At 51.9% G+C, this 22,697-nt stretch overlaps 1 protein-coding gene across 1 annotated transcript in view; it reads left to right on the forward strand.

The window, feature by feature from the left end:
* TLL2 (tolloid like 2) overlaps positions 1–22,697 on the forward strand; it is a 120,593-nt gene that overhangs the window by 94,728 nt on the left and 3,168 nt on the right. The window contains exons 11-19 of the mRNA XM_024563209.3: positions 4,300–4,416; positions 5,450–5,595; positions 6,084–6,279; positions 12,984–13,109; positions 13,810–13,970; positions 14,555–14,735; positions 16,027–16,152; positions 18,168–18,295; positions 21,272–21,485. Of these exons, the coding sequence (XP_024418977.2) occupies positions 4,300–4,416; positions 5,450–5,595; positions 6,084–6,279; positions 12,984–13,109; positions 13,810–13,970; positions 14,555–14,735; positions 16,027–16,152; positions 18,168–18,295; positions 21,272–21,485 (1,395 nt within the window). The remainder of the gene's footprint in view (positions 1–4,299; positions 4,417–5,449; positions 5,596–6,083; positions 6,280–12,983; positions 13,110–13,809; positions 13,971–14,554; positions 14,736–16,026; positions 16,153–18,167; positions 18,296–21,271; positions 21,486–22,697) is intronic.

Raw genomic sequence — 22,697 nt, forward strand, 5'->3', positions numbered from 1 at the left:
TTCATTGTTTATCTGGAATTCAAATGGACCTGGGCTTCCTGTATTTTTGTTTGCTAAATCTGGCCACCCCATCCTCCCCCAGGAATGTGATAGACTTAAAGGGCTCAGGAGGAGGAAGCGCTCTGCTGTGGAAGTTCCCCAGAGAGGGCCAAGGCACGCTCCTGAGGATGGGCCCAAGGCAGAGGCATTGCCAGTCACTCCCTTCCCTTGAAACGAGAATTTTCTCACTACAAATCCTGATCTCTCTGGCTGCACTTTCATAGATTAGCTGGACCTTTGCTGTCTGTTGTAGTTGGTGGTTTGTTTTGTTTGGGGGTTTGGTCCCCCCCCCCCCAGCTGATATTTTACACACTTTTGCAATCTGTGTGTGTGATGCGTCTCACAGCCAAGACACGGCCCGGCCGCCTGCAACCATTCTGCATTTGCAGGCATCTCCTTTGCCAACTATTTGGCCCGCTCTGATGTTTCCAAATGCAGTTGTTAGTGAACTTTTGTGCTGGGAACAAGTGCATTGTGTGGGCCGAGCTGGTCCCTGGGAGGGGTCAGTGCCGTGAAATCTGCAGGGAGGAGGCAGGTCAATGCCCCTTTGGCAGGAGGCAGAGAGGATTAGGGCGGATTGTGAAAGTTTGCATCTTGCTCTGAAAAACTGTGCATTGCATATTTTCCCAGGGCAGTGTGTGAAAATCCAGGCATAATGGGCGCATAACTTTTTATGAATGAACCCTTTATGACTCCCCATGGAGCCTACTTGTTGTGTCTCATCTGCATTTCCTCTCCTGATATCCTTATTAAACTCCTCCTCCAAAGCCAGGAACCGGACTTCAGGTTAGGAATTTGACACCTTTTCTCTAGTCCAGTTTCTCTCCGGCCTGTTAGGTCTCCTTGGAAGGAGGCTGTTGGGGACCTGGGTTTTCACAGCGTGATTAAAGGGAAATGTAAGTGGATCGAGAACATTTCACGGCTGGTTAAAGATATCAAATTGGTTTTTCAGTTTCAGGGGTCACTTACGAGATTGCGCCGAAAGGGGGGAGGAAGGTGGCTGCACAGAGAACTCGTCCAGTGATCTGAAATACCAGTCTGTTAATTGGATTCCCCTCCCTTATTTCTGCAGAGGAGTGCCTCTGACAATGAACTCTTGTATGCAGAACTGTCCTTGGGTATTCTCTGGCACCACAATGCACACAAAAGCCCTTTCTCCCCCTTCCCCTGAAGTGGGGAGGGAAGTTCAGAGAGGCCAGGCTGGCCAATCAGTGTCGCGTGGCCCCACTGCTGGGGCACCCTGGGCAGGGGCAGCCTCCCAAATGAGCAGAAGTCAGTCACACAGCCAAGCCTGGCATGGCCGCGGGCTTGCCGTATGGTGGAGGCTCTGGTCTTCATTCCTGTGTGTGTTTCCAAACTGGGAAGTGGGAATGATGTTTACATTCTCAGAGCAGATTTGATGTCTGTTCTGTGTTCAAAAACGACCAGTGTTCAGAATTGCACCTTAAACCGAGAAGTCCCTTTTGATGGTGGTGGTGGTGGTGGTGATGATGGTGAAGAAGGTAAGACTGATGATGAAGGTCAAGATCTCAGACTGCCAAGGTTCAAATCCTGCTTTCACTTGAACTACTTTGAATGTAACTCAACTCAAACTCTCCGATCATCAGGTTTATCATAAGTGAGGTTAATGGTAGTACCTAAATCAGGGGGTCGAGGGGGTGCAATTAGGTAATCCACAGAGAGTGCTGAGGACCGTGTCTGGTACAAACATCCCATTAAAAAAGGAGATTTTATTGCTGGTATTATAGTGAAGATTAGAATGTTGAGACATCAGTCCAAGGACAATGGAGAGGATTCTAGTTGAGAATTACAAAGTGGTTCAGGGAGAGGTGTTACTTAGAAATAATTTGTAATTTGTTCTACCGGGTCTAGCTCTGCCGAGGCCTTAAACACACCTTAGCCTGTAACTCCTGCCTCCTCTGGATACTGAGCAGAGATGGCTCATCCCGTGGCCCTGGTGTGGATGGCTTATGACTTCCAGTTGGGTTCTTAGGCAGCGAGAGAGTGGCAGTCCCTCTCCCTTTTGGTAACCGTCCCCAGTGGTTGTGACAGCTGGGGTTTTAGATAAGAATTTGGACTTGACACTTGGGCTAGGCTAAGAAGGGATTTCTTGTGAATCAGCTGTGCCCTGTGGTTCAGCAGCTTCCTCTCCTCCCTGGTAAGCTATGCTTCCCCGTGCTTACGTGTTGTTTTCCAAGAGCTAATTGACACTAATTGGCCATGCCAGAGGAACCATTATTGAAAATTTATAGGCTTCTCATGGATTTTTCCTTGCTGGATTCTTGGCAGCTCATTTCACTTAATATTAAGCTCACCAAATCCGAAAGGCTGCAGGTGGCCAGAATCGGAAGGAAGCAGAGTGGGGATTAGCAGCCTCTACCCATCGTGTCTCCCCAAGGAATGTACCCTGCAGTTGGCCATGAGGAAGCGATTCCTCCCCCTCCCGTACTCCCCCATTTCTCAGAAAGGCAGCTTCAAAGGGTTGACTCAGTACTTAACATGGTGCTGGCAGTAAGAGAGTACTCACTAATGTGGGCTTTAAAATATGTATATTGAGATGGAATTCACATGCCATATACTTGGCCGTTTAAAGTGGTTTTTAGAGTGTCCGCAGAGCTGTGCAACCATTACCACCATCCATTTGAGGACAACTTCATCACCTCCAAAATAAAGCCACACCCATTAACGGTCACTCTCCATGCCCCGCCTTGTTAGTTGGATTTTCTGAGTGACTCACACAGTCGGTACTCGTCAGAACCATGGCTTCCAGGCCGAACAGGCCTTGACTGGTCTGCACTGAGGACTGGTCAGTACAGCACAGCCGTCTCCCACCCGCCGCACCCCTGTCCTCGCCCAGCTGCCATCTTCGTGGCATTAGAAATAATATGGACAAGGATGACCCTATACCAGGTAGGCATGTCTTTCCCCTTTGCCTCTGTAGAGGATCCAAATTTTAGCCTCATACCCAAGTGTTCAAGAAATACACATTTATTTAAAATTTTCAGGACGAAAAGTTCAGTAACAATTATGAGCCCCCTTTCCATCAGGTAGTGGGAGCGTAATTGCAGTCCCTTTGTGTTTTCTTCCCCAGGGTAGGGCTGCTGGGGGCGGGGGGCACACTTTGTGTCAGGGCGTGCTGGCCGGGGAGGCCTCCACAGCGCCATGCCATGCCATTGACGGGACACCCTCATCCCTCTCTGGTCTCCAGCCATCCGTCCATCTAAGTGGCTGCTGTGCCTCCTCCTTGTCTCAACTCAAGGCCGGTTTAGATTGGTGTTGAGTCGATGTCTCCCTAGAAGATGTTCTGCGGCTCCCCAGTTCCTCTGGAATATGGGAAAGTCACTTCATGTCCCTCCCAGGAGCCTGGAACCGGATGCTCCCATCCCGCCATGCTTTGCCTGAAGGACTCCGTGTGTCTATGTCCTGGCCTCATGCCCTAGCAAGCCACACAGACACTAATGTTCTGACCCCGGTGGGACATGGGGATCTAGGGTTTTGTTGTCTCTCCGGGCTCTGCCCGGGGATTGGGGGAACGGTTCTCTGCTTCTTCCAGATCCTTAAACCTACTTAGTGTCTCTGTCATCTTGCCACACAGCATCTTAGTTTGGGATGGGGCAGGGCACAGGATCCCTTTAGAGGCTCCATGGCGCCCTCTCCAACCCCCTCTCTCCCTAGTCCCCTCACTCCTCCGTCCTGGGAACCTTCTAAGATGACAAGGGTGGGAAAATGGGCTCTTACTCATTGTGTATTCGTCTAAATCTTTGCTGTTGTGACCAGGCTTGTGATAATCAAAAGCCAAGGAGGTTTGATCTCTTTATCATGTGATCTCTGGAGTCCCTTCTCTGGGGCAAGGAAGGCAGGTTGTCTTCCCACAGTAGGGCCCCCAAAGAGAAGGGCATATATGCAATGGGAACACAGGGGGACAGGGCATAGTCACCAGGGTCTCAGACCGTCACCCACCACAACTTCAGCACCTCAGCAACACCCGTTCGGCAGGAGAGGGGGGTGCTTGGGCTGCACTCTGGCACTTCAGTTGACTGGAGTCTGAAGTTCCCCTGAAGACGTTGAGTCTGCAGAAGGCACACAGGCCGGGTGACTGTTTCCGTCCCATCTGCTCATCCTGTGCGCGCCACAGGAGGAGTTGCCCCTGCGGGGGTTATGATTTGCCTGGAACCGCATTTGGAACACTGCTTTTGCTGTCTGCAGCGAGCCCCTGCTTGTTGTCCACCGGCAGCCTCACCGTTCTTTTCTACTTCCCAGGTAGGTTTTGTGGCGATAAAGCCCCGGAGCCCCTTGTCTCCACCGACAGCCGACTCTGGGTGGAGTTCCGGAGCAGCAGCAACATCCTGGGCAAGGGTTTCTTTGCGGTGTATGAAGGTTTGTGCATGATGGAACCTGGGTAGCTCCCGATTGCAGCTCGCTGTGTCCCAGGCGTTCCTGGCAGCTGCTGGAGCCCCGGCGGTGGGGCGCCACAGCCGGAGCCAGGCCGAGTGATTCACTCTCCCCTTCCTCCACATTCCGGAACCAAGGGGCCAGCTGTGCTCACTTCAGGACAGACATCATCTACCTGTCACCACCCCGCTGAACCCTCATTCCAGTCCCAGGGGAGGGGGAGGGGAAGGCAGGGAGGGTGGTGTCAGGGGATACAGAGCCCTGTGGGAATGAAAGCAGCCTGAGTAGCTGTGTGAGCCTGAGAAAAGCTAACCTCTCAGAGCCCCTGTGGGTTTCATTTATGAAAAGAGGACTTTGGACGATATCAGGGAATTTTCAAATAGATTTCTTGGAAAGGCCTCTGAGGCCACCACGGGGTTGCAGCTGAGAGAACCAGCATATCTGGGCTCTCGGAAGCTGCTGCCAGGACAGTTCAGCTTCCGTTTGCTCCACATGTTACCCAGAGCCCAACAGGAAACCACTGATCGTTATTAAGGTCCCTTTTGGTCTTCAGTTGTGATTTTGGAGAGGCCAGCGTTTCGTGTTCATGAAAGAAAGAGCATGCACGCACGCGCCCTTGTCTGTGCGCACCTGCGGCCCTCTACCCCTCTACCCTGTACATCACACTCGCCTGGGGACTCTAGTATTGGGGACTCTAGTATCAGGCGCTCTGAGCTCCTATTTTAGTCAGAACCTGTGGGGCTGCGGCCCCAGCTTCTATAGCTTGAGAATCTCCCAGGTGATTTTGATGCACCGGACCCATGGCTCCACGTGGTCATTTTCTGTATATGTAAAACAGTTCTGCCTTGCAAACATGAAATTGTGCCTTTCTGTAGACACAGCCTTGGTTGGATGGAAATGAAAATTTGGCAAGTGGAGTCACCTAGTGGTGACAAGTGGCCAACTTTCCTTGTAAGATCCTACCAGGGACCCCTCTTCCTTTCTCTTCCTAAAGCTGGTTCTGTTTCTCTTTCTGAAGCTACGTGTGGGGGAGACATAAACAAAGACGCTGGTCAGATCCAATCTCCCAACTACCCGGATGACTACAGACCTTCCAAGGAATGTGTTTGGAGGATTACGGTTTCAGAGGGTTTTCACGTGGGGCTCACCTTCCAAGTTTTTGAGGCAAGTACTGCTCAGATGGTCTTTCCTGGATGAAATAAACGTCAACTTTTGCTACACATGCTCTGCTCTGTGAAGATGGGTTTCCACTCTTTGGTTGAAAACAGGAACCTAAGAGGCAATTTCAAGCCCATGGTGGGTTAAACCCAGACATCTGGTATCAAAAGCTTTGCAGGCTTTGAAATCGTGTCTGTGTCCATTCCGAAGGCTACTGGAGAGGCGGGGGAGTAACTGAGTGGAAGTCCAGGATAGGGTGCCAGACAGTGTTGTAGCATCATCTTGCCCCATTTATCATCTCTTAGTTTCTTCACAACTTGATTCACCCTTGATGTCCGCAAGTAGGGGGTGGCTCGGAGAAGCCCAGGACACACTTGGGTCCTTTGGCCTCTTGGTTCGATTTTTCAGGATATTGAGGTTCCCTCCTTAAATCAAAAACCTTAAGACCAAGCCATTGGTCACCTTCCACATTGCCCCTGTTTTTCTTTATTTAGATCGAAAGGCATGACAGCTGTGCATATGACTACCTGGAAATCCGCGATGGCCCCACGGAAGAGAGCGCCCTGATTGGCCACTTTTGTGGCTACGAGAAACCAGAGGATGTGAAGTCGAGCTCTAACAGAATGTGGATGAAGTTTGTGTCCGATGGCTCCATCAATAAAGCGGGCTTTGCAGCCAATTTTTTCAAGGGTATGAATAGCAGTTATTTCAATTTTTAGTCACAGGAAGAGCACCTACCGTGTGCCAGGAACTGTGTGAGGTACTTGATTTACACGATGTAATTTAATTTCCAAGATAACCCTTCGAGTTGGATTTGGATCACGTTTGGTCAGTGCTGGGAAGGGTTGCTCAAGGTCCCTCGGAGAGTTAAGTGGCAGGTCAAAACTCCAAACACAGCGAGTGTGACGTCACAGTGCACTACCTAATGCGGGCCAGAAGCAGCCCAGGTCTCCAGCTCCTGCAGCATCAGCCCCCAGCCTGCAAGTGGGCGGGGGAAAGACGGAGAATGAGGGGGTGGTACTCCGGGAACACACCTCCATGTTGCACTGGGGGCCAACTGCTCTGCAGGGTCGTGATACAACCAGACCCAGATGGTTTGGGAGGCCCAGCATTCCTGGCCCCAGCACTGTGGGCTTCCCAGCATTCCTTAGGCGGGTAGGTCTTCCTTCTCTGTTCTCAGGGCCCTGGAAGCCCCTCAGACCACACCCTGCAAGGGAGTACTGGACATTCCCACTACATTGTGTTTGCACACTTACAGCATGCCAGCAGCCACTGAATGGAGACATCCAATCTGCAAGTGATTGACAACATCACTCACGCAGGAGAACGCTGCCTTTCCTTCCTTCTCTTCTCCCGGGAAGAGAAATCTTAGTCCCTCCCTTACTCCCAGTCTCCCCATCTGCCCCCTCTTAGTCCCTTCTCCCAGGTTCTGCAGGTGGGTGTCAGAAGACCCCACTTCAAGCCATGTGGCCCTGACCAGGGACTGTCATGGGCGGTTTTGGGAGGCCTCATTTTGTGTGCCATGTGCTGCGTATGATTATGAGGTTTTATTCTAATTCTATGTATTTAAATTCTCCTGTCCTTCTCCTCCTCTGACCTCCATCCCCAGCTCTATACCTCAGGTTTGGGGGCTTCTTTCCAGTGAGATAACTGGTAACCAGTTGGCACTGGCCCACCCAGCCCTCATTCCTGGTTCTGCCGATAATCAGTGATGCACATTTTTGAGAAGACTGGCTAAAGCTGGGGACTAGCATTGCCAGGTTTAGAGGGAAGAAGACCAGGATGCCCAGTTAAATTTGAATTTCAGGTGCAGCATGATCTTGCAGTTTAAGTATGTCCCAGTTCAAATGTAACTGAGCCTCCTGCATTCTGTGTGGTGACCGCACTGGAGCTGCCAGTCAGGGCAATGGAAAGGAGCATTTCTCTCTATGATGCTAAACTGGTTTCTAAGGGAGTGAGTTGAGAACCTTGGCCTGCTTTAAGTAACCATGCTAACCAGCTCAGTTCGCTGATTAGAAGACCTCATCGTTTCCCTCCATTCAGCAGTCATCAAACAATGTGTTGGGCACTGTGCTAGGGGTTGGGGACACAATTGGACACACAGTCTTTGTTCTCAAGAGCTTAAGGTGGTGAAAAAGACCTGCAAACAAATGGACAATGATATGAGGTCTGTCCGGAAAAAGTCCAGCCATTGGTAACAAAACAAGAATGGTTTGTGCGACATCGATGTAACCTGGCAGCCAAGGAGAGTGGACTGCAATGTACATGTGTGCACAATGATGACTTCATTGTACTAGTCAGTGGGGGCAATGGTGTCACTAGACACCATTGAGTGAGCATGTGTACTGTGTGGCTGGCACATTCAAAATGACTGAGTGAGAAGGGCAACCAATCTGCATCAAATTTTGCATTAAGCTTGAACATTCCTCTGTGGAAACTATTCAGATGATTCAGAAGGTTGCAGCTATGGGCAACTAACTGGTGACTGGCAGCTTCATCACAACAATGCACCCGCTCATGCATCATGTCTCATGCAGAGATTTTTGGTGACACATCAAATCACCCAGGTGACTCAGCCCAGATTTGGCGCCCTACGACTTCTGGCTTTTCCCCAAACTAAAATTACCTTTGAAAGAAAAGAGATTTCACACCATCAGTGAGATTCAGGATACAACAAGGCAGCTGATAGCAATTGGGAGAAATGTTTGAGATCCCAGGGTGCCTACTTTGAAGGGGACTGAGGTGTCATTCATTGTCCTATGTACAATGCTTCTTTGTCTCTTACATCTTCTTTGATAAATGTCTCTTTTTCATTTTACATGTCTGGATGCCTTCCGGACAGACCTCGTATTGCCATAGAAGTGTGAACCTGGGAGAAGGCCAGGAGACCTTCAGACTTGGCCTGGGGTTGGGTCAGGTCACCCAGCCTGCTACTTCAAGGGCATTTCAATTTGCAAATGTCTTTTAAGGTGCCCAGGAGGGTGTTCATTGAGGTCCATCTATACTGACTTAGTGCGTGGGCCCAGCTTGACATCTTTTTAATATTACTGAGAATGACCTTGGCCCTAACCCAGGTTTGGTGGAAACTAATTGGAGCCTATTAAAGGGCAAAGAAAAATCTACTGAGTGTGCTGGAAGTGACATTAGTTACCTCGCTTTATCTTCGGAACAACCCCTAGGTAGGCATTATTAGGACTCCCATTTTCAAATCGAGGAGACAAGTTCTCAGGTGGTGGAGCGAGAACCAGACCCTGGACCTGCGGCATTCCACAGTGCTCTCTCTCCCTGACGGGGGCCTAAAGCCGCAGGCAAGGAAAGTGACGGGCTTTAATTTTTTTACTCATGTTTATGATTTGATTCTGACACTTGGTCACCTTTCTGTCTTCTTGATACCATGGGAATATAGGGAAAAGGGCCCTGGGTTCAGCACCTGAAGTTCGGGTTCTAGTCCTACCTTCATTGCTAACTAGCCATCCACTCTCGGGCAGCCAGACTCCCTTTCTGAGACAGGATCGTGCCTGCTCTGTTCTCTAGTCTGTCCGAGTGCCTGGCTCACAGTGGGTTCAATAAGTACTTACTGGGCAATGGATGGATGGATGGATGGATGGGTGGATGGAAGGATGGAAGGTTGGAAGGTTGGATGGATGGGTGGATGAATGAATGAGTGAGCGAATGAGGTTCAGGCTCTTCATTTGTGGATCGGGCGTCCTGCTACCGGCCCTGCCTACCTTTCGGGGTTCCCGTGAGGATGCATGAGAGGGAGACCACAGTCTGGAGCACTGCTGCCCAGCGATACAAAGGCCAGTCACAAATGCCAGCCATGTATGGGTTTTTAAACTTTCTAGCCGCTTTACCAAAACACAAAACAGATGAAATTAATTTTAATGTATTTTGTTTTACCCGATATGCAAAAAAACACTATCATTTTAATATATAATCAATACATACAATATTAATGAGGTGTTTTATGGGTTTTGGTTTTTGTTTTACATATGAGTCTTGTCGGTCCAGTGTAGTTTTCACTCACAGCACACCCCGGCTTTGACGAGCTGCGTTTCACGTGTTTAATAACGGCGGGACTGGTGGTTCCATATTGGTCACCGCAGGTCCAGAGGCTGGGCACAGCCAACTTCTTTGCCCAGCCTTTTCCCACGGGGCCACAAGTGGGACGTCCTGTGAGCACGGTGCCCAGTGCGTGTGTCTGGGCTTCTCCAGTGAAAGAAGCTGGAAGAGTAATCACAAAGGCCGCACAGAAGAACTGGGCCAAGTCAAAGAAGCTCTGGCCTCAGTGCCAGCTGGCAGGAAGTTCTGCTCAAGGCCCAGCTGGCACATGGCACTGACCAAGGTGCCAGTTGGCCTCTGCATCCCTCTCCCGGGGCCAGATGGCAGCCCACAGAGCACCTCCCATTTCTGGTTACTTCAGGAGATGGCAGCAGCATTCGAGGATTGGCAGGGCCATTGTGGTCACACACTTCCTGCAAAAGTATATGAGGATCCCCACCTTGGTCCCCACACTCCACTGTCCCATTGCTGATGGACCACCGTGGGGTGTTGGATGAGGGGGACTGGCATCTTCCAAGGTGCTTCAAAATCTTAGCCATGTGCCCTGCCTTCTCTTTTCTTAACCCTCTTTGAAACAATTTTTGGGATCCTACCTGAGTCATCTCATTCTCTCAGCATGTAATGGTTCCCTCTCTCACTAACACCACTGGGAGAAGGCAAAGAAGCCAGAGCTCCCGCTATGCCAGACTCATTCCTGGTTCAGCTCCTTCTCCCTCCCCCACACTCCCCCAGATTTTTCTGGCAGGCTTAGCCTTGGCCACTGCAGCCCAGAGCAAGCACAAACCCATGGACTGGGAGCAGACGCGACTTCACCGCAGTGTGGGTGGAGGTGATACAGAGGACCCCTAGGTTCCCACCAAAAGCATGGTCCCTTGTACACTTCCATGCCATCCCCCCAAACTGGGGCAGGGTTGGAAATGGCTGGACATCCCACTGCTTTTGCTGCAGAGAGCTCAGGTGTAAATGCATACCTTTCCCCCACCTCTGTGGGTCAAACAGCCTGCTCTTCTACTCTGTGGTGGAACTGTATTTCCTTTGCTTTAGGCCCAAATCCATTTTACCAGCTTCTCTCCCTCCAAGAGGTTAAGTGGTACCAGGCAGCTTAGTGATCTGTGATCCTCCCTTTCTGGCCTATGACACAGGTGTGCCCCACCAGTAACGATAGCGTCTTCCGGCCTCAGAGTCTCCTCCTCACCCCAGCCTTTGTTCATTTCAGTCTGTTTTGGTGGCCTTTTCCCACGGTCCCTCCTGTCCTTTCCCTATGCCCACTAGCCAGTTTCTTGACTCTGCTGTGTTGCCCCATCTCGTCTTATTGGGCCCATCCTTGGTGCATTTTCCTTCTTTTTGTGCCTGCCTTGTCTCCCTCCCCTCCTCAGGCCAGCACCCCTCCACTCTCACCTGATTTAGGTATGGCCAGGTACCCTTATTCTCTTTACCACCCCCATCATCGTGTCTCTGCGCCCACAGGAATTTCAAAGCAAGCCCACTGCTGTCTATAGTGATGAGCTTGTGTACCGACTCCGTATCCCTATGTCAGCTACTTCACACGTGTCATTTTCAATTACCACAACCTTAAAACCAGTTGTTGCTGTTACTTTTCTCATTATAAAACGGAGGGGAGTGCAGAGGTATTGAATCACCAGTTCGTTGGGGGAAGATCCACTGGTGGACCCCACCCAGGTGTGTCTGGCTCCCTGAAGCCTGGACTCTCCTCCTTATCATCAACGCTCCTCCTTCTGTACGTTCTAGCAGACATTGGAGAAAGTGCTTTTTATATTGTAAAATGATCAGTGATTTCAGGACTGTTACTATTTTAGCATACTTAATACTTACAGTGATTTGACGCCATGGACTTCAGGCCTCTTCCTACAGCGTGTCCCCCTACTGGCCCACTTTGCTGAGCCCAGGAACCCGTCACTCTCAGAGTTAGCTACGATTGCGGTCTTATATGTGAGATGATGGGATGTTTACAAACTGTCCTTTACCCGGTGAAGAGCGGCCTGGTTGGTGAGGATTTTGTGCATGATAAACAAGGAAGGTTCGAAGGAAGTGGGTTTATTGGAGCTGGAACAGGACAGAGTGCAGAGAGGCATTGTGGTTAAAAGGTTTGCATTTTCCTGGAGGATCAATGGATGGGTGGAAGTTGCTAGGAGTCTGAATTTTGACAACTCAAATCACAAAGGATGAGAAATAGTTTGAAAAGCAGCAAGAGCCATATTTGTGGGTGTTTTCAAGCTGGGTCTGAAAAAAGCCATCTCTCAGAAATGTTATGAAAAGAATCTCTGCTGAGGTGGCAGGATTGAGAACCCTTCCAGGTCTTTACCAGCTAACTCGAAGATGTCCTGATTTCTTTTACTTCCTGTGCAATTTGGCTGTTCGAGATTTTGTGGACAGTTCCGTGCTTGCTCTGTTCCCACCTTGCAGGGTGTTACAGACCACCAAGGCTTTCCTCCCGGCCCAACCCTATCTTCTCCCTAGATTGGACTTTGGTTTTGGGGTTGGTTTTTTTTTTTTTTACGATATCTCAGTGCTCAGATTTCCCTTCACTAGGCTACCACAAACTGGCAACAGAAACTAGTTGATCTTTCCTTTTATTTCTGATACTCTTCTTGGAGATACCGAATGCCTCGTTGTTTGGGGTTTTTGGTTTGGTTTGGTTTTGGCCTTCGGCGGTTCCCTGGGCTGATGCGCCTAGGAGAGTCTCCAGTGTGACTCCTTTGTCCTTCTCTGGGCGGCACTGCTGGTGTCCTGCTTGCCCCAAACACATCACTAGACACTGTCGGTGCGGATGCCATCGACTCCCCGCTGACTCTGTCGCTGTGGCCTCTTCCCGAGCGAGCGCTGGCTAAGCCGAGGGCCCGGCGTTGGCTGTGACCTGGCAGATCTCCCCGTGCGCACCTCTTCAGGTTGTTTATAAAAATGTGAAATCACAGGTTTTTGTTCTACCTCTAGAGAGTACTTACATATCTGCATCTAGAAATGTGTCCCTTTGTCCTTACCCTGTATTTAATGTCCTTGAGAAATTCCATGTTTGGGGTTGGAGGGAGTTCGTGGCGTTGAAATTGAGTCAGTCGTTGGTGTGGAATCCTTGAGGTTTTCTGAAAATCACAGATGAATACAGCTGACTGGACCCTTCGAAGAATGAAAGTATCCAGGCCTGATCTGTCCTCAGCCGAGCCTTGCCTCTGGCTAGTAAGTTTCTCTCGCGGTGCCCCCAGGAGCCATTCGTGTTCTTGGAGGACACTTGCTGGGGACCCTGCGATGTGGACAGTGGCGGGGACAGACCAGGCAGCCTTGCGATGATGTAACCAGAGTCACCTTTTCCCCGGCAGAGGTGGATGAGTGTTCCTGGCCAGACCGCGGCGGGTGTGAGCAGCGCTGCGTGAACACTCTGGGCAGCTACAAGTGTGCGTGTGACCCCGGCTACGAGCTGGCTGCCGATAAGAAGACATGTGAAGGTTGGTGTGGGGCCTGCCACGCTGGAATGAGAGGGGACCGGGGACCCGGGACATGTCTTTGGGGAACTGGGCAGAGATGGGCGCTGGCTGACTGTAAAGTAACAGACACTTGCGGTGAATGACCCACCTCCTTCTCAGAGGGAAAAGCAACTCGATCCAGTCACAAATGTGGGAGGACCACCCACATCATGTGTCCATCCTGTACCTGGAGCCTGGGTTTGTCTTCTTCTGTGATGACGTAAAATTCACATGATGATTAAGGTAGAAAATAAAAGCAAAGAGAAACTGTGAGCACTTTGGTGCGACTCGACGACTGGCGCGTTCCATTCACTCCGCTTCCACCTTGCTCACCTGCACGACTCTGCTTGCTGTAAGCCAGGGACGTTGCATAGCTCGGTGCAAACATTTCCAATTTTCCTTTGGTCCAAGTCATGTGGAGTCCCCAGTGATGCCAATGGGTGACAGATGAGCGCAAATGTGTCGTCGCTATTTTTAAAAGCAGTAAAGTACTTGCCCTCAACTTTATCCCTCCAAATCCTCATTTGAAACAGACTGGAAGAAAGGGCGCTGAATTCATCAGTTCAGATTGTCTAACTTTTTTTATTATTATTATTAAAGGAGGGCTTGTTGCTGCTTCGGGGAAATTGCAGTCACTTGGCACTCACACCAAACAAATCCTGCTTCTGTTTGTCCCGTGCAGCGGCCTGTGGCGGCTTCATGACCAGGCTGAATGGAACCATCACCAGCCCGGGGTGGCCGAAGGACTACCCTACCAACAAAAACTGTGTCTGGCAGGTGGTGGCCCCCGCCCAGTACCAGATCTCTCTTCAGTTTGAAACGTTCGAACTGGAAGGCAATGACGTATGTCTCTGCACTCGAATTGACAGGGGACTGTGTTGGGACGCGGCTCAGGGCTGGGGACCGGTATAGGGTCAGCGGGCAGGGAGGGGCTTCCTAGGCATCTTCACTGGGCAGAATCCGGAGACTGCGTGTGCAGCAGCCTCAGCTATACCTCCTCCGCAGCCTGAGTGCTTAGGTCCTCTTGTCACTGGTAAACCCAAGGAGAATCGGGACGGGAGTGGAGGAGGCAGTCTTGGGTGGGGGAGAGGGGAAGTGGTCCACTGAGGGAGGAACCTGGGGTTTAGAGTCTGGCTGAGGGGAATGGAGAGGTGAGGTGCAGCTGGGGACCAGGGTGGTATAAACAGCCTGTTGTCTGCCTTGGACAGTGATCACAGGTGGCGCAGTCAGCCAAGGCCAAGCAGAGCCCCACAGCCAGAGTGTAGTGTCCATCGGGCTGGAGGGGCCCCAGTGGGAATCTAGAGGACCCTCCTGCTGGACCTGGCTGAGCTGGTCTGGCCAGCTGGCAGGGTGCAGCGCTGAGGGGTCAGGGGTCAGGGGTGGGGACTGCCCCGCCCCCCAGCAGCTCCCCACGTGCTCCCTTGCAGGTCTGTAAGTACGACTTCGTGGAGGTGCGCAGCGGCCTGTCCCCCGACGCCAGGCTGCACGGCAGGTTCTGCGGCTCCGAGACACCCGAGGTCATCACCTCCCAGAGCAACAACATGCGTGTGGAGTTCAAGTCGGACAACACGGTCTCCAAACGCGGCTTCCGGGCCCACTTCTTCTCAGGTGTGGGGTTTGAGAGGTGGCCACAGCGCTGAGGGCCTCACAATTGTGCCAGCCTCGGGCCTCGGGGCTCCCGGCCACCCCTCTCTGTGCGCTGCCCCTGCCTCACAGTATTTCCGTAACAAATGCCCACCAACGGGGTAGCGTAGAACAAAAGAAATATATTCTCCCGGTTCTGGAGGCCAGAGGCCCCAGTCAGGGTGTGGGTGGTGCTGTGTCCTCCGCAGGCTCTAGGGGAGGCACCATCCCTGCCTCTTTCTGGCTGTGGTTCCAGTGCTTAAGTGTTTGGTGACCTTCACTATCCTTTAAGTGTTGTCCCCGGATTCTTAGTTGTCCTCGTGAAGCAAGAGGCTGTAAGTAAAACATAGTGTTCTGGCCCATGGCCTGCAGTGGGCAGATGGCATAGAGGGCGGGAAACGCCTTGACCCCTGCAGTTACCCTGGCGGGGGGCTGGGGGTGCAGGAGGCTGGGGAGGGAGGTTGGCTCCCTGCTATTGCAGGAAGAAGCTGGTGCAGGAGAGGGTGCACATGGCCCCGGCTTGAGCTGTCAGACCCATAACAATAATACCTGCTAATGCTTGAGTTCATACATAATAAAAAGTAAGACCTAACACTTATTCTGAGCTGGATGCCGATCTAAGGGCTTTCCCTGTACTAATTCATTTCCTCCACTCAACAGCCCTATGAGGCAAGGAACCATCACTGACTCCACTTTAAAGATGAGGCAATTGAGGCCCAAGGCCACAGCGGCTGGAGCTGGTGGAGCAGGGCTGGTGCTCAGCCATCCGGTGGCCCCACACTTACCCACGCCATAGACAGGAGGTGGTGTGGGGTCGCGGACTGTGAGCCACTTGCTCATGGAGCGACCTTGGGGCACACGGGCATTCTCAACCTCAGTTTCCTTACCTGTTAAATGGGGGCACAGGTGCCTTCCTCCTAAGAGTGTGTGAGGATGAGCTTAGACAATGTATGGAAGTGCTTGGGTCAGTGCCCCTTACGTAGTGAATACTCAGTACATGCTGGCGATTGTTATTGTTGTTACTATTATTATTCATATTGGCCTACCCTGGAAGGAGCGCCTTGTTTTCTGTGGGGGACGGGGGAAGAGAATATATATACTGAAGTGCTCTAGGAGCATGGGGAGTCCACTGTGGACCAGGGCCATGTAACCTCACCGCTGCCCCCCCCCCACCTCCCCTGGTAATCAGGGAGGCCACTTCTGAGTAGAGTTCTGAGTTGAGAGAGACCACCCCGGGTTGGCAGCTCCCCTTAGGAGAGCTCATTGGTCTCCGCAGACAAGGATGAGTGTGCCAAGGACAACGGCTGGTGCCAGCACGAGTGCATCAACACGTTCGGGAGCTACCTGTGCCGGTGCCGGAACGGCTACCGGCTGCACGAGAACGGACACGACTGTAAAGAGGGTGAGGCTGAAGCGGGGTGGGCACTGGGGTGAGTTGGGGGGGTGGGGCCAAGCTGCTGCCAGGAGGGTGCCGGCTGTAAGAGCAAGAGCGTGCTGTGTGGCCCCTCCCTGGGCCCCACTGGGGCTCAGCATCTGCCTGAGGAGTGATTTCCCGGGGCAGCGCACCCCCTCGGGGGCATGGCGTTACTATGGCACCATGGCTAAGCCCTCAGGCTCCAGGATCAAGCCACCTACGTTTAAATCCTGGTTCTTCTACTTACTAGCTGTGTGACTTCAGACAAGTTACTTAACCTCTCTGAGCCTCCATTTCCTCTTCTGTTTAAAGGGGACTAAACATACCCCTTTCTTAAAGTTTTTCTGAGGATTAAATGAGAGAATGCCTAGAAAGTATTCCAGACAGCGTGGCCCATATTAAGCACTTGAAATGTTGATAAATATCAGCCATCTATGTCATAATGTTATTTACCATACGCAGGCCCACCAGTAAAATGGAATCGGGAAAACTCTGCTGCCTGCTCCATTCACTACTGGTTGTCCTTCAGGGCCAGATGGCTTTGACTGTGCAGTCATTGTGGGAAAGGCCTTGCTCTGCTCTAGCTCCGCCCTGCGAAGGGAGTTTGAGCATCTCTGATAAACACACAGGCCTCTGGGCCTTGGCCCCAACCACAAAAGCCTGCAGAGGACGTCGAGGGCGAGAGATAAACATTCCAGGGTCAGGAGACTTGGCTGGGCTCACAGTCTGGTCAGGGCCTTCCTAGACTGTTAGAAGATGAGCTAAGATGTCCTTAGAAGCAGGACGCAGCCCCCCTTCCGAGCCTGGCCCTGTGACACAGACAGGCGCGGTCGTGGATTGGGCTTGGGAGGCGGGTGGGAAGAACTAGGAAAGAACTGTCATTCTGGGATTTAAAAAATCGTTGGCAAACCCCTGCGAAGTGGGCCTGGGCCAGGACAGCTCTTGCCTCGTGTGGTGTGGGGGAGGCCACGAGGGCTATAAACTCCACGAAGGTCCTGCCCACTGAGCAGTGGCTGCCTTCCTATGTGTACCCAGGGTGGGGCAGGGGGTGCCCGAGTAAATGTCCTGGACATCGAGCCCCTGCCCCTGTGGGCTCCTGTACCCAGGGCGCAGGATCAGTGAGTAGCAGGACCTCCTTGCAGCCACTTCACCTGCCGCCACCCACCCTCCCTTGCCCCCCGAAACCACAGTGGCACGAAGCCCACCGCCTCAGCTCCCTCTGTGTCCTAGTCACAGCAAAGGCAAGACCAGGTTCAAGTCCTGGCTCCACCCATTACTAGCAGGCCACTTATCTGCTCTAAATGTTCATTTTTCTCATTTGGCAACTGGGAAAGATAAAATGAGAGGATGCATTCTGAATGCTTAGCACAGTGCCCAGCACAGAGGGAGGCACATTCTAACTGTTGGCCAAAGTGCTACTCAGTGAGCAGGCAGGCTGTGGGGCCACTCTCTGCTAACGGCACTGTGACCAGGGCAGCACCTGTGGCCTCCAAAGGAAACCGCTCTGAAAAATTGAAGAAGTAATACAGAGATGAAGGCATAGCGATGAAGGTCTTTATTAGCTCTCACCAAGCCTTTTCCAAGTGTTGTCTCATTTACTCCACGTAATCTCCCTGTGAGACCGGCGCCCCTCTTACAAATAAGGACATTGAGATTGAGATAAGTGCCCCAAGTCCCACAGCCTGAAGGGGTGGAACCAGGGTCCACCTGGCCCAGGGCCCATGCTCCAAACCATTCACTCCACCATATTTCCATTGGTGACCACAGTGTGGACAGTAACAGAAAGATGACCTGGCTCCTGAGCCACGGCCAGGAAGGTGGCAAAGTCAAATGAATCAACAATCTCTAAGCCAGGCGACGCTCGATTCAGGCTGACCCCTGCTCCCACATTTCCGATCGACCGTGGGACCCCCAGAGTGAGGGGCAGATGACTTCTTAGAAAGCCTCCTATATGCCTCCAAGTGAATTGCTTCTCTCTCTGCTTGCATCTCCGTCACCCCCAGCGGGCTGTGCCCACAAGATCAGCAGTGCAGAGGGGACCCTGGCGAGCCCCAACTGGCCTGACAAATACCCCAGCCGGCGGGAGTGCACGTGGAACATCTCTTCGACTGCAGGCCACAGGGTGAAACTTGTGAGTCATTTTCGTAGTTGACGGACCACAGGGACAGAGAGATGTGGGTATGAGTCTCTGCTCTTCCAGTTCTTGGCTCTGGAACTTGGGGAAGTTACGCAAGGTTTCTCGGTCTCAGTTTCACGATCCGGAGAATGGAGGTGCTAGTGAACCCTACCCCCGGGGCTGCTGAGCCGATGAACGTAGGGTGCCCTCAGCACAGGGTGGCAGGTGACAAAAGCTGTATAAGTAGCACCTGTTCACAGTGGTGCCAGAAGAAGGCAGAACCTGCCACATAGTGCGGTTTGAGATTTCACTGTTTCCTGTTTTAATTTTTTCACAAACCAGTACATCCTCAAGGTTTAAAAAAGTTACCAGTACAGAGGGCTGGAAAATGAAAATCAAAAATCTCCAGTCCGTTGTGCCACTCTCGAATGGACCTCTCTGAATATTTGGGGCAAAGCCTTCCAGACGTGTTCCGCGCACGTACGATCACGGGGCGCATTCATGGGAAAATAAATGTACGTGTGGCCTTTTTCTTGTCCAGACTTCTCAAAGGGACCCTTGTTATTCATGGTCTTCTATGACTTATAGTTTTCTAATTAAAGGTAGCAAATTAAGTTATTTATGCCAATTTTCTCTTGAGTTAAAAAACGCATATCTCCCAAGCTTTCCTTTAAAGCCCCATCCAAGCATAAGGCTGTGGTCCGAACACCACGCTCGGTTATTTCAAAGACAGATGAGTCCTTTCCACACGTCTCTTGCTCAGCCCCCAGCAACTCCCAGGTCCTGGAGCGTAAAACGAACTCTCTGGCCAGCTGAGCAGTTGCTGCATCGAGACAACAGTCTTGAATGGGTTGTTCAGACTCTGGGGATGAGTATGCTCTTCAGAAGGCATGTGGATGTCGCTCTGAGTTATAGACAGTAATGAAGGGTGAATGGGAGGGAGCAAAGGACAACGTGATGATAAATAGACATGGCCCGGGGCTTGCTCGGGTGTTTATTGGCAGGAGCAGTGAGCACAGGTGGCTGAAGGGGCGCGCCCAGGCTAGAGTGTGGGTGCTGGTGTCTCTGTGCCAGGCCTGGGTCCTGGAGGGGTGGAGAAGGCAGGGCCCCTGACCACAGGGAGCTCACAGTGGGCACCTTATGTGCATGGTTGCCTGTGGGAAATGCTTTCGGGTGCTGCTGTCCTGAGTGATTCAGAACAGCCTTGCGTCTGTGTGAGGGTGAATTACTGAAGGTGCCTTAGAAAAAGACACTCCTTCCCCAAGACTGCCATCTGCTGGAAAATGTTCGCAATGGCAACATAAATATCTGACCACCATGGGGAGGGGGGTTGGCATCCCCTGGGGTTAGGAATACGCTATCTGCACAACTGGACATTGAGCTTCTTGTCGAAGGACCACAAGATTTAGTTGCCGTGAACACCTTTTCCTGTTCCTTGAGATACTAAGGAACTGGACTGACCAACCACAGTGGTCGCAGTTGGGCCAGACCTCAAATTTACCTGAGGTTCATGCATATATGTGCTAGTTTTTTTGTAACAAACTTCCTTGGGAAGTGGACGGTGGCCTTATTGATCATGACCTTTTTGCCACCTACTTCCCAGTAGCTGGTGTTACACTGCATTGGGACAGCTACAGGGCGTCCCGTGGACCTTTGGGGAGCTCCCCGCCTCTTTGGCTCACTGTCTCCCTTCCCGTGCATCACGCACCCTGGTGCCACTGGTTCTTCTTCCTGCTCCTGCCCTCTGTCCCTACCCCACTCCCTGGCCCCCATCCCCTTTTTATGAGATTCGAAGCGCTTTGCCCACTCCAAGTGTTTTGTCATTCCTGTGAAAGCCTGAGCTGCTACTGGCCCCCTGCACCCCCAGCCCCGCCCTGCCACCCCAGCCCCCTTCTTGTGAATTGAGACCCCCTCCCCAACTAATGTCCTCTCTACCAACTCTGTCTTTTGATCCAAGTCTTTATTAAACTGTCCCCACTCACCTCTCCCGTTTCCCTCCCAACCATAGACAGGCCATTAGTCAGTCATCTGCCTGGCACCTGAGAAGTCCTACACCTTGAGCTGCAAAGCCTGGTATATGACCTGGAATTGTGAGGCTCCCCTGGCTGCCTCAGGGGACAGTCTTGGAGGGGGACAGGGAGGAGGGAGGCAGTATAGGCTGGTGATGCTTAGAAGTGTAGGCTGGAGTCGGGCTGGTTGAAGGTCAAGTCCAACTCCATCCTCTATCTGTGTAAGCTTGAGCAAGCCATTGACTTCTCTAAGGCTCAGTTTCCCTTTCCACACACTGGAGATAATAGTAGCTCTTCCCTTGTAGCATCATCAGAATTAAGTGAGAAAACTCAGGGCTTGCATGGGAAAAAACACTCAGCTGACGTCAGCTGCCACGAGGATGACAACTCGGGGCAGGGAGCACTTCGTAAAGCCTCACCTGTCACTTGTGCTGAAGGGCTGCACAGCACAGCGCAGCTGTTAAGGGTACGGGCTCTGGGGCCAGACCTCCTGGTCATGACCCAGCTCTGCCAGGGGGGACCTTGGGCAAGATGTCTGACAACTCTGTGCCTCAGTTTCCCTGCCTGTAAAGTGGGGTTTGAAATGGCAGACACATCACAGAGTGGTGAGGATTAATACTCGTAAAGCACTTCAGCTGCTGCCGGTCCCCCTCGAGCCCTTGGTCACTGCTGACACGATGGAAGGAGCGCAGATGCCAGCAGGCGTTTAAACCATCCGGACCGCCGTCTCATCCACAAGTGCTCACAGGAGCAGTAGCTCATGCAACCACTTCCTGGGGTTGTTTTGGAGACCAAAAGAGGAGCCAAGTCCAGGCCCTGTCTACAGATGTCACCATGGACACCATGGCTCCATGCCCCCTGTGCAGCTGGCTGGGTGGACATGTGTCCTGCCTCACCCCATTCTCTCCCACCCCTGGGGAGGTGGCCCCCACCCTGGCTGAACGCCAGGCCCTTGCCTCACTTTGTGCTTTTCCACCTCCAGACATTTAACGAGTTCGAGATCGAGCAGCACCAGGAATGTGCCTACGACCACCTGGAAGTGTATGACGGCCCCGACAGCCTGGCGCCCATCCTTGGCCGCTTCTGCGGCAGCAAGAAACCAGACCCCGTGGTGGCTTCGGGCAGCAGCTTGTTTCTTAGGTTTTACTCAGATGCCTCAGTGCAGAGGAAAGGCTTCCAGGCGGAGCACAGCACAGGTGCGTGAGCCCTGGGGCCTGTGGGGCCGGAGACAGATGGGGGATAAAGGATGGGAAGGGACTGCCTTTTATTCTGATTGTGTGCGCGGGGGGTGCGATAACATGTCCCTTTTAAAATGAAACACGGGCAGTAATGGGGAAAGGGTTGTTTTCTTTTAAAGTCTTTAACTGACGACGTTAAAGCGGACAACATCTTGTTGGTGCCACATCTCCTCCCCTACCCCTCCCCACCGTCCTTTCTTTTAAAAATTTATTTGTACTTTTGCTGGTCTGTGAAATCCAAAAGTCTGGGAGCTGAGTGCTGGAGAGCAGCCCCTTCTGAGGACAAGTTCCGGAAAATGAAAAAATTTCTGTTCCACCTTATTTGTCCTTCACTTAACACATAAGTAGCTTTATTCAGTCCTTTGGAGGAAATATAGAAGCTTACTAACTGACACATCTGCTTTGTTAAGTAGAAGAATGTCAATAAGAAAATTGGCTCTGCTCTTGAGCCATTAAATGTTACCACGTGGGACTGGAACCCCTGGAAGCAATTTTGACTCTCATTCTGGCATTAGACAGAGGCCCTTCAGCCAAGAGGTGGCTGCCCACGACCCACTCAGAGGCTGAGAGCATGATACGGGAACCCTGTGAGGTACTCTGGTCCCTATAATAGCCCTTCCCCTCAGCTTTTTTTTTTCAGAGCCAGAAAATATGAACCTGGTAAAACAAAATGACTCCCGGCGCCCGCAGGCAGCTCAGCCGTCCTTGCCCAGCAGAACACACTTCACGCCTGCACCCTCTTGGCTCCATAATGGGCTCTGGCTTTCCAGAGGGAAATTGAAAAGCCACTGGCTAGTCACTACTTTACTCTCTTGTCCCTACAGAGAGAACAGAGGTGCTTGAGGCGGGTCATGGTCCTGATGGGAAATGGGGGTGTGCTCAGATAGAGCTGTTATTTGAGGAGAATTTAATAAGGGACTGTTGACAAAGCGGTGGGCAGGGAGTGGGGACCCCCACAAAGGACAGTGCAGCAACCAGGACTAGGAACTGTAGGGCTGTAACTACCTCTAGGTCTGGATGAGGGAGTCGTTTCTGGAGCCTGGAGACAGAAGGGGGGCAAGCAAAGGACCCCTGGACAGGAGCTGTGACCTTTAGTTGGAGAATACAGCCTTGGCTACCCAGTAGGGCAGGAGCCTGGGACCTGACCTCTGACCTCTTTCTGCTCCCTCC

This window comes from Desmodus rotundus, chromosome 4 (assembly GCF_022682495.2).
Source record: "Desmodus rotundus isolate HL8 chromosome 4, HLdesRot8A.1, whole genome shotgun sequence".
NCBI classification, from domain to species: Eukaryota; Metazoa; Chordata; class Mammalia; order Chiroptera; family Phyllostomidae; genus Desmodus; species Desmodus rotundus.